Here is a 12,208-nt window from a genome sequence, read left to right on the forward strand (position 1 = left end):
AACTGTCAGGCATCGACAGCAGAGTACTGGCCAGCTCGTGCCACCATTCTACGCCGCCGAACTTCCCCGTCGGCTTCCGCCGGCGTCAATGCGATGTTGGTTTACTCACCAATGGTGGAACTCCCCACCTGTTGCCTGCATCACTCCAGGGCCACGCAGACGCCACAATCGGCAGGTCCTCGCTTCGGGTGTGCCGGGTAAAACGGCACGAGAAACGACCAGGTGCGATGGAATGATTTCAGCCATTACAATCCATCAGGCCGACAGGGTGTGCCTACGGAGCTGGCACGCAGGGCCTTACAGGCGGCCACTGCACACAGCCACGGCCACGCCACAGGCCTTCTGTGCATCAGCTGACGGCGCGCTGAACATGGCGGGATGTTTTCGTCGCGGACATCCTCTAGACCAGCCCAGTGTGTTCACTTTCAGTTGTCTGGCGGGTGGCACACTTCACTTGTGACGCAAATGGTGTGCTCGTGTCTCAGCCGCTGTGCTGATGTGCATCGGCTGTTCAGTCGATGTTTTCGTGTGCGACAACTCACACCTCAAATTAGGGAGCATCATATTTATGACGCATTTAGCGGTTGAAGCCACTGGAGTTGACTACTGCATTAGGAGCGTTTTCCCAGGCGTTTAAATGATGCGGTCATTAGTAGGAGATATGTAAAGCCATTTCCAGTCGGGTCCAACCACGCTGTGTGAGGGAGGTCGATCGGGTTTATGCGCAATTTGTTACAGACCTTCTTCACGTTTCTCGCTAGGATTGTCAAATCTAGCTCACTAACAAATCCAAAATTCACGAGAACTAGGATAGAAAAGCTTGCCTTTATCGTAATCATTAGGCTTTCCAACGTAAGTGGCAAACGTTAATCAGAAAGCGCCTTTGTTTCGTCATCATGTACCTATTCGCTATACCACGTTTGGACTATTTTGTTATTTGTTCCCATGAGACCAAATTTGCAAATGTAAAGTCACATATCGAGATATCATGACGAAAGAAAAAAAGCTTTCGTAGCCAACTTCACTGGCTTTTGGATATAACCGACGAAAACTGATAAGTTCCACTCTTGTTTATCATACCTTCCATGCATTTCATATCTGGCACCAAGTCAAGCTCCTGTGCGATAACGGTAGCGTGGAAATGCCTATAGCGTATCACATGATTGAACTTCAGTTGCGGTAAAAGTGTTGGGGTTTGTGCAACCATCTGGTCCTGTATCACTTACAGATATAGCCATTTACAAAGCTTGACCACAAAATTGTAGAATAAGTTGCGGCAAAGGCTTAGTTGCAACCACCTGGGTGTCCCATTTCAGGTTTTGGCCGATATGGCCACTGCCATAGCTGTGATAGTGAAGAAGCATGTTTTGTGTTTGAATAAGTTCCTAACATGAGCAAATTTGTGATTTTTGATGATAAAGATTCCAAGCTGCTACCACTGAGTAGCTCGTTGAGATGTTTCTGTGTCTGTTTACCGTAGCATTAGGCAGATCGAATTAATGTCAAACATGCCATGCAACTATTCTTATTTAAAATGACATGGAAGGGATGGGATGAGTTGCTACGCAATGACAGGGGTGTAAAGAAGGTGATTAATAAGAGTTGGCTGTTGTCTTCAAAGCATCATATATGCGCAAAGGAATTTTCCGGGAAATACGGCTTACGCTAATAAAAGCACACGCTCTGCTGGTGTGGAAAAGTATATATAGCTTATGTTATGCGCAAAGCTTACGTGAACATTTTATTTTCTTTGCTCTTAATGAAAACGGCGAGGTGATGAATAACGCTATGGAAGCACAAGCAGTATGGTACAGTTCGAGGACTAACTTTTTAGATAATCAGGATTGGCTATAAACAACATATATTGTGGGTTAAGCACTTAGCTAAAAATCTTCGCAAAGCCCTCTGATATCGGGTATGCAGTCATATTAAACCACGGCTGCATTTGCTTCCATGTTTTGAACAACCCTGATTCATGCGTGGCAACAGATCCTGTGTTTCGTAGACCACATGTGAAGCAAATGCAGACAAAAAAGAACTGTGTGCTGCTGAGATGACTGCAGCTGATAAATCAGAAGTTACAAAAATTCAAACAGCCGCATCAACGCCTCTCATCAATGGTGTAGAAAGCGAGTCGCATGGGCCGCATTTTTTTCAAAAAAACAATCCTTTTTATCGTATGGTGAAGAACGTTATTGCGCATTATGTCCTTAATTCTGTGAGTTACTTAAAAAGTCATGCGTCATCTGGCAAAAACCTGACATCGTTTTGCGTCCCTCTGTTTTTAGCTCCATGTGCGATAAGATAAAGCATTCGTATTCCTGGTATAAAGTCAGGAAATTTGTAAATTTGTTTAGGAAATATCGAAATTTCTGTGCAATCTTCAGAATTGGGATCACCGAATATGGCAGAGGAGTTGGGCTATTTGGGTCTATGCAATCTGGCTCAATAGAGCAGCAGCCGGTCACCAAAATGTAGAGATGGACGAGTCGTGGATTTTGAAATAAGTGTAAATATTCGGCCTCATACATGTTTCAACATCAGTGTAATAAGCCGCCCACAGCGTGCCAAACAAGACATCAGTACTAATCAGCATCACCCAGCGGGGCTAAGAGAGAATTATTTACTGCGGACGACGGCGAACGGATTTTCTCAAAAGCACGGTAAGGAACTTGTGGCGGCTGTGCTCTATCTGAATGCAGTAAATTGCAGCTTACTTGATGCACCGCGCATTGCGCGGATCTGAGAAGGGCTCGGCGCGGCCTTAACCTGTTCAGTCAGTGTATGCAATTTTAATCTGGAAGCAGGAACAGTGGCGCAACGCGAACTCTGTTGATGCCCGAGCCACGAGGCTCGCGGCCTCGTGGAGAGTGATAGACGTCTGATATTGTGGCACAGGACACGAGCCCTGGGCGGACACGACGCTTTTCACGCCCGTCAATGGATTCCCTCCTGGCGCCTGGTGTGTCAATGGGTACGAGCTCCAGGATTGGTGGGTTGTATTGCCCAACTGCCGAAGAAAAGCCAGCCGGCAGCTGTCCAAACGAGGCCAACCTGAGTCGTTCGACCGTGGTGGGATTTTCACTGACTGACGGAGAAAAGTCTGCTAGCAGCTAACCGAACAGGGTCAACCGCACTGTGCAGCCGTGTCGGGGTACGTCCCATCCGGCATGTGACAGGGTCAACCTGCACTGCTCAGCCGTGTCGGAGTACGTACCGTCTGGCACGTGACAGGGTCAACCTGCACTGCTCAGCCGTGACGGAGTACGTCCCGTCCAGCACGTGACAGGGTCAGCCTCATCTGCGCAGCCGTGTCGGAGTACGTCCCGTCCGGCACGTGACAGGGTCAACCTGCACTGCTCAGCCGTGACGGAGTACGTCCCGTCCAGCACGTGACAGGGTCAGCCTCATCTGCGCAGCCGTGTCGGAGTACGTCCCGTCCGGCACGTGACAGGGTCAACCTCATCTGCGCAGCCGTGTCGGAGTACGTACCGTCCGGCACGTGACAGGGTCAACCTGCACTGCTCAGCCGTGACGGAGTACGTCCCGTCCAGCACGTGACAGGGTCAGCCTCATCTGCGCAGCCGTGTCGGAGTACGTCCCGTCCGGCACGTGACAGGGTCAGCCTCATCTGCGCAGCCGTGTCGGAGTACGTCCCGTCCGCACGTGACAGGGCCAGCCTCATCTGCGCAGCCGTGTCGGAGTACGTACCGTCCGGCATGTGACAGGGTCAACCTGCACTGCTCAGCCATGTCGGAGTATGTCCTGTCCGGCAGGTGACGCCCTCGCAGTCCTGTCTGGCAGGGCCGGAGCGCAAATTATCGGATAGACTGGATCGGCACACGCTGGGTCGTGGGATCGGCGTGTGCGCTACAAGCTCCGCTTAGCAAGTGCTATGACCACAAAACCAGCCATGCAAAGCATTTGACAGTTTATTTGTTCCAATCAGGGAGCGTTGGAACAGGGGTGGGGATGGTTCCCAAGAAGCTGGAAAAAAGCGGAGCTTCAGAAGTCGGGGAAGCAGTACCACAAAATGCCGCATTGTAATGCAAAAGAGCGAAGTCTTAATGCGACCCTGTAGCTAGAGCCTGCGTACTATCCTGTCTCCAAAAAAACAATCATTTTTTTCAGGTCCACGACAATGCCTTTTCGCTTTGCCATTTATATACGTTATGAACCCGCTTCTTTGAAAGGCCGTCGACAACTATTTCAGTCCCTCAATACGTACAGGGCATTGTAACTTTAAGCAGAACTGCTGCCATCGAATGCATGGGCCGGCATGCACGATGACACGGGGCACCGCTTCGCAGGGTACATGGATCAGCTTAAATTCGTTTTGCGTGAAGATTCCAGGGCTGCGATATTATTCAAGGTGCTGCTCAGCTTCCTGCCCTTAATAATCACGGACATTCCCCACGGCATCTGAAACCCTATTGTACAGAAATGCAAAACACTACTAGTTCGGTTCGGCATGACTCTCTGAGGTCACAAATGATGCAGTCACAGAAGTACGCATAACACTAGACTGTGGGGTCGGTGGTCGCGTATTTTAGACATCTCATCACGACGCGATGAGATATCTAAAAAATGTGAAAAACGCGTCGTGTTGTGAGCATATTTAAGTCCTTAGTCATTAAGGAACCACCGGAAAACCTGCGTATACTTTAGGCCTTATGTTATCTTATTACTGACCTGTATTGACACACATTATGGACAAGGCCTGCTTTGTTCTGCTTCGTCTTCGGCCGGATCAAATCGCTGGCGTTGGGTATGTGGGTACGCTTCCATTTGTTCCCAAGATGCGTCTAGTCGCATGTAGTGTTCCGTCAAACGTAATTCGTGCATAGGCCTTTTCTCAAATCATTTGATTGAGCTGCATATGCCGCTTACTGTCATAAGCTCCCACGTGTACGGCCAACTACAGAAATGTCTGCTTTCCTTTTAGACTCCTGATACTCTCCCCACTCAGTGTGATTGTTTTGCCTGTCAAGAGGCTTCACCAAGTTGTGGTTGATTGCGCCTGATCCGCCCGGTCGGGCCCCGCCTCTCTGCAGCCGCTCCAGCCGCTCTCCCGCCGCTCCCTCGCCAGTCCCCCGTCGCTCTCTCGTCGCTCCCCCGCCGCTCTCCCGTCGCTCCGGCCATTCCCCGCCGCTCCCCCGCCGCTCCCCTGCCGCTCCCCCGCCGCTCCCCGCCGCTCTCCCGCCGCGGTCCAACGGGCGCACAAGTTGTCTACTCGGCAGGCCGGCGCGTGGTTGTTATAGCTCTGCAGTCGGCCAGTTCCGTGTCAACGTACGCCCTGCAGAGCAATCCCAACCAGGCCCTGTGTTCAAAACTGCTGCAATGATGGGTGATCTATCAACGAAAAACTAGGCGCTAAAAGGCAGAGAACATGAACTGAATGATATCATTCCCAGAGATTGAGGGCTTGATCAGACTGTTCCGCCTCAGGATGGAGGATTCTTGAATCATAAATGACAAGTGCTAATCCACCGTCATGCCCGCATGTCCGAAAGCGGATTGTTATCATGTTGTTTCATTCTCAGATTATCAACAGATTAATTTATTAACAGATTATTTGACCTCGTTGCCCCTGTATCGTTGACTCAATGCCTTGCTATGCAATGTGCATTACATGGCAGTACATTACTGTGCAAAGCGCACTAAATGCTACGTGATTCGGACGCCAGGTGATTTAAAGTTTGCAGTGGTCATTTAATGTTAGTGTTGTAATAACACGACGTGAGTTATTCACAGGTGGTATATTGTGGATCTCTCTCCTTTTATTGGCTGCTATAATAATAATTGCTTAGAACATGCTCGAAGCAAAATATTTGTACATATTTGCCTGCTCAACTTTAATGGAAGACAGACATTCCATTGCATTGGCAAGATCCATTTGAGTGGGTCTCCAAAGGTGTCTGTTTCGCTTAAGTAAGGTTTTGTAGTGATTCACATCAGTGCTCTTCGAGCAATGAACACGGTGATCCAAGTTGGGCCGTCTGGTTTCTTGGCTAGGTGGTGCATAATAAGTTGGAAACAAGCCTATATGCCAATTTGACAGATGAGCGAGTGCCAACTTTGTGCATGCCAACTGGAATGCGATTATGGTGGGCTGATTGCCTCCAAGCCCTTCCACTTAATCCCACAGATATGTGATCTGTCTTACCGCACTGTATAAGGTAAACTTAGATCAGGCCGAATGTCGTGAAAACAAACGAGGAACATCGCCAACGTTAATAAAGACAATTCGACGTTCTGAGCCCATACCGCCACAAAACCTTCCCTACAAATATTGTTTACGACCAATCATTTTCCAAACATTATAATATTGGTTCGGATTAATAGCAGCAAGAGCAATTCACAAAAAACAGCAAATTGACAAAAAGTTGAGTGAGTTTTCCAAACATTCGCGCACAGCGCGTGTTTTTTGGCTGATTGCCACGCAACCTCTACTTTGAAGCAACGTGGTCAGCAGCGCTTGACCTACGAGAACAAAGCTCATCATACTTCAAAGGCTATTCCCGAACCCCGAAATGGAAAAAGTGTTTCCATCAAAGCATGCATTTCCAGTTTGCATTGCATCTATGTCGATGTGCCCCGCAGTTTCGACAGCCCGGATCTGTGCCCCGCAGTTTCGACAGCCCAGATCTGTGCCCCGCATTTTCGGCAGCCCAGATCTGTGCCCCGCAGTTTCGACAGCCCGGATCTGTGCCCAGCACTTTCGACAGCCCCCTCAATATTGATTTGGCCCCTTCAATCCCGGTCCCTTCCAGCACTGGAAAATTACAAAATATGGGGAGAAACCATTACACAAAGCCTATCTTCTCCGGCATTATTTAACTGGCGATCACCGCAATGCTCCTCAAATAAAGGTTTGTTTTACAAAAGACGAGATAATAAACATTTAGAATTACCTGCGACTCAAGATAAAACGGATTAAATCTGTTGCATTTAGGGGAAGAGAGGTGGTGAGGCCCATGTCCTGCTACCCCCTCGCCCTTATCATGCATAAAAGTTGACACCCCGGACATGGTGCCACAGCCAGACAAAAACTACATTATTTTCTTCTAGTGACGGCTGCATTTAACACGTGCTCGGGTGGAAGGGTCAAATTGACTCCCAAAGTTTTTTCCAGAATGGTTTCCGAACGGCGCGGTGTGGCCACGTCAAATTTTGCATAGCTGCAGACAATTTAATGTCGGATCGTTTGGCATCAAAACTTTAGATGCACTTTAAGGTCACTGACGTATTGCAGCTCAAAGTCAAGCCATGATTTCAGCGAAGTCAATTTATAGGGAATCTTTCAATCTGATGCAATAATGGAGTGTTAGACGCAGCCATACATCTCTGGGATGCTTTCTTAGGCAACAAAAATATTAAATGAGCAAATGACGTTGACTTAGGTAAAGTATAAGGTCAGACCAAGGTCAAAACTAATCCATTTATTACTGTAGGGCTTGCTGTATGGGGTAGTTTCTGGCGCTCATTTCGCATGTATTGAGAGCAGGAACCGCATTATATATCTTCCATGGACTTTTTAGAGGTCATTATAGGTCACTGACCTAAAATGACCCATGTCAACATTTTGTTTTTAGAAACATGCTGCCTAGCGTAATCTTTGTCGTCCATTCAGATGAAAAACTCAGAGCAGCCTTGTATGATTTTGGTCGCCATAACCTTAAAAAGATCAAACAAGGTCACTAACCTTAGATGAACATGGAAATTCTGCTTAGAAACAGTTATCTAGGTTCTGGAGCACTTTCGAGACCAACCTGGAATTTGACCTTGTTTGACCTTATTTCACCCGAAGGTCATAACCTAGGAACCTTAAACTTTGACCTAAGTGATTTCACGTACAGGTCAACATACCCTGTAAATTTGGTGTCTCTAGGTTTCTTAGTTCCCTCGAACTCAGATGGCCAAATTGACTCGTCTCACTCGAGCGAAGGGTATCTAGCTGGCCATCCGGGCGCGTGTTAAGTTAGACTGTCTGCCATCACAACCCGCACTTGAAATAAATGGTGGTCATCTTCAATATTCCATCAGAAAAAAACATTTCGCTTCAATCTTAGCAAAAGGAATAGTGGAATATATCACATTTGCATCCACGCAAATGTCATGCTTATAGGTGCGAAGCTGTTACACATATAAATGAGCACGTCAGAAGGACTCACCTCCAGTTTTACTTTTTTCCAATAGGGGTGCTATCACCAGCAAATAGCCGAAGTGGCTTTCGGAGGGAGAGAGCCAAATGTCAATTTGTCACTGAACTGCTATAGCAATTGGACCAAAATCCCCTCCCAAAAAACACCTTTCATTTGAATTGCAACTCCTGGCTAAAGCGAGATGGTAATGTAGCTCCTAACACCCCCTCCCTCATCATTGCATGTATATTGTCTGTAACTTCTTACTCCTCACGCCTAATTGCCTCATCGTTGCCTAAATCCTTGGCTGTCATATCAGTTTCCAGCTGGCAAGATTGAAATTGGGAAAAGGTTTAACTGGGAAAAATTGTCATTCAAATGCTAACAAAACATTCATGAAAAGATTGCATTTTAAGGAGAGGGAAATTTTCGAGGAAAAGTGGAAGGGCCAGCAAAGAAAAATCATGCAGTCTTTCCCCAAAGTACACGTGCCTGTCTCATCAGATTTTGCACACTTCTTCGCAAATTGGGCGGGGTACGGAGGCTGGAGGCCTGAACTGAACAGGAGCTAGGTAATACCCTGATTTGAATATCTAGTTAATTGGCAACGATTCTCAATTAGGAACTAAGCAACAATGGCATAACAGGACACTTAAGAAGTATTCACACCTCTTGTCGTTCCTTTCCCTGAGGAGTGCCATCAGCCCTCAGCGCCGAGTCCACGGTTCTCTTCAAAGGGCGGAAGGCTCGGTGCTTGGACTGTTACGGTGAGTCAACAGTCTTTCTGTTTCTTTTCTGTGTCTTGAAATGTTAGTCTGAATAATCACAGGTCAACTATTTTCTTGATTTGATCATTTCGCCGACCTTCCCTGAACTGTCAATAATAAGTTAACAAGCACCAAAAATTAAACCTAGATAGGCAATCGTGAAAATATAATGTGAGCGCCGCTTGCAGAGCATAAGTGCATTGAAATTCACCGCCTATCTCACATATCTCAATTGCATCGCGACAATCAAAACCTGCCATTGCGGCCAAATGGATCGTCATATCCAGCTTTTTCAGTATTTTGTACTGTCTAGTTCGGGGCACTGAGGGTCGGCTGTTAAAAACGGCGAATCGACCGACCGGCCGGCCATAGGAAATGCATTGATTTGTCTCCGACCTGTCACCGGGGTAGTGACAAACTAAAAATCATAGGATATTTTTGTCGCCAGGCTGTGATGGAGCCTGAGAAAGATGCCATCGCGCCATAGGGTACAGTAATGGGTCTTTACAGAGGTTTGTTGGTGTGGGATGAAACGTATTACCATTGAAGCCGACACAAGGTTGTGGAATGCGCGCTGTAATGTTCTGCCCTGACAGTCACCAAAACTTCGGTCAAAAACATTTTTTTGCACCAAGCGTCGCAGGAAAATAACATTTTTGTCGCCGACCTTAGTGCAAACCATCTGTGAAAACTGAGCGGGGCATCCAACTCTTGATTTAAAGGCCAGTCTTTTCAAAGCTTTATATGGACTCTTAATCAATTGAGAATTGAATAGTTGCACAAATCAAAGTGACTACCAATGCACTTCTGGGATCCCCGGCGCCGCCTGTGTCAGGGGAATGCAAGTGACTGGCCCAGTCTTCACTTGACGTCATTGGAACAGTTTTTAGTAGCTACTTAGCTTAAGCGGGCACTTATGTCCGGGTTTATGGTCGACAAATGATTGCTTTTTGGCCACCATTCGCGTTTCCGCTATTTCGCGATGGACACAACCACCCCACAGTCGGAAGCCTCTCTGGGACGCCCCTCACATGCTGAACACTGCGCTGTACCGATTTTTCCGCTACAGTTGATGCACCCCTCAGTCCCACAGCGTTGCCCAACATTGCTGGATAAGTCGCCAGATCACGTACCATCCAGGGTGGTTGAGGCACACCACCCGGCGGTGTTTGTCCCCAGGCAGCCGCGTCCCACCCGACGGCCGGCGTCTGTCCCCAGACAGCCGCATCCCACCCGGCGGTGTCTGTCCCCAGACAGCCGCGTCCCACCCGACGGCCGGTGTCTGTCCCTAGACAGCCGTGTCCCACCCGGCGGTGTCTGTCCCTGGAGCCTCGTCCCACCCAGCGGCATCTGTCCCCAGGCCGCCGCGTCCGCCGAGCCGCGCCCTTGGTGCCCGCCCCCGGGCCGCGCCGTCGGCACCGACGCCGCCGACGGCCAGTCTTCCGGCGACGACGGCCGGGGTCGTCGGCGGCGACGGGCGGTCCGCGGCCGGTGACGTCAGCGGAGCGCACGCCGGCTCGTCGAGCTGCATCGGCGGCCGACGAGACTGAAGGGCGCCGGGCGCGGGCGCGGGGGCGGACCGCTGTGCACGGCCGACGCTGGTCGCGTGGTGTGGTGAGCGGCGCGTGGCGGGGCTGAGGGAGTGGCCCGCAACTCAGCCCGCTTTCCGACTGACGAGAGCCGCGTCGGACGGGAGCTCCGCCAAGGTACGGCTTGGAGGGCGTGACGGCAGCTGTCGGCTGGTTACGTGACGGGAGCTGTCGGCTGGTCACGTGATGGGAGCTGTCGGCTGGCCACGTGACGGGAGCTGTCTGCTGGTCACGTGATGGGAGCTGTCGGCCGGTCACGTGACAGGAGCTGTCGGCTGGCCACGTGACAGGAGCTGTCGGCTAGCCACGTGACGGAAGCTGTCCGCTGGTCACGTGACGGGAGCTGTCGGCTGGTCACGTGACGCGCTGATGACAGATCACCTTACGGCCAATGCATTAAGACTATGTTAGACCGCTCATTGCTTGCGAGCGCGTTTGCACTGACCTGCTGGCGGGTGAGCATTCGACTCAGCCTGAACCACTGGCTTCTCCCACGCCCCGCGACCTTGTTCTCCGTCTGTTGGGCTGTGTGTCTGCAAGCCCGACGCACAGATAAATGATGTCTATGCATAGCCGGCCTACTGCACGCTCCCCCGGCGCCTTGCGGCGAGCCGCTTCTGCTGACAGGTGACAGATGGACGCTATCTGGGGGTCTGGCAAAGGAGGACAAACCTTCCCAATATACCACAGGGAGATAAGTATGCATTGGCTGAAAATGCGCACTGCTGCGTGGGTACAGACATCCCCACTGGTAGCATTGCTGAACACTTACGCCCCGTGCGTACCTATTAATGTGTGGCTGGAAGCTGCGTGGGTGTAGCTTGAAAAAACAAATGTTATAATCCTATCCACTGGAGGTCTTTAGGGCAATGGCCATAGCACGAATAGGTTCACGTTAGACATGTCATAGCACCATAGCACCATAGCACGCCAAGTGATTTCATGTATGTATGTTTCGATTTCGGAGCAGAATCGTGTTCATCATCAAGAAAGTACAAATACTTGAACCTGCCCCTGACGCCAAAAGAAACGAACAACCGTGAGAGAATGCACCAACAATGAGGTCTTTGTGAGCATGCAGGACATCATACTTGGTTTTTCACTTCTACCAACGAGTAGTGCGTCGGTCGGCATGAAAGAAGATCAAACAGAGTGCTGAGGGAGTCTATCCAAAGGCGGCAGGCTGGCCGGGTCTAAAGTAAACCGACTGCGCTGTCAAAGTCCTCCGAGAAGTGGCACACGACAAGACAAGCAATTAGAAATGTATAATCGGTGTCACTCAATTAGTTTTGTGGATCAGCAATGCCATTAATACTGTAGCATTTATTCTCCAGGCGGCTTAGTCAGGCAGCTTTTTTTTAACAAAATGGTGTTCACCTTGGCAAATCATCTCTCGTGCCATAAACATCAAATGCAACGGAAAAAACGCAAACTGAACTGTACGACTACATAAATGTCTGTCAATTCACCATCTATACTTCACACGCGCTCTGGAGAGTATCTTGGAATAACACAACGGGGGAGGGGGGGGGGGGGGTGTTGAGTCAAATGTGTGCCTGTTTCCTTTTCCCCTAGTAAGGCAATGCACAGTTTTTTGTTTTTTTTAGAAAATGTGGTGCCTGCGTGATGATCTCCTATGATTATAGTGTTACGGTAGCCTAGGTCAAGATGTTTAGAGTCAAATGAAGTCAGCAGTGAAAAACGAATG

The 12,208-nt window shown here is 49.3% G+C and overlaps 1 protein-coding gene across 1 annotated transcript in view; it reads left to right on the forward strand.

The window, feature by feature from the left end:
• The window catches only part of LOC119102791 (cell adhesion molecule 2-like), a 27,740-nt gene extending 24,015 nt beyond the window's left edge, over window positions 1–3,725 (forward strand). Inside the window, 1 exon segment of the mRNA XM_037226245.1 lies at window positions 3,694–3,725. Within this exon segment, the coding sequence (XP_037082140.1) occupies window positions 3,694–3,725 (32 nt within the window).
• Window positions 3,726–12,208: the final 8,483 nt, after the last annotated feature.

The sequence above is a fragment of the Pollicipes pollicipes genome, unplaced genomic scaffold, assembly GCF_011947565.3.
Source record: "Pollicipes pollicipes isolate AB1234 unplaced genomic scaffold, Ppol_2.1 Scaffold_5724;HRSCAF=6776_pilon_pilon_pilon, whole genome shotgun sequence".
NCBI classification, from domain to species: domain Eukaryota; kingdom Metazoa; phylum Arthropoda; class Thecostraca; order Pollicipedomorpha; family Pollicipedidae; genus Pollicipes; species Pollicipes pollicipes.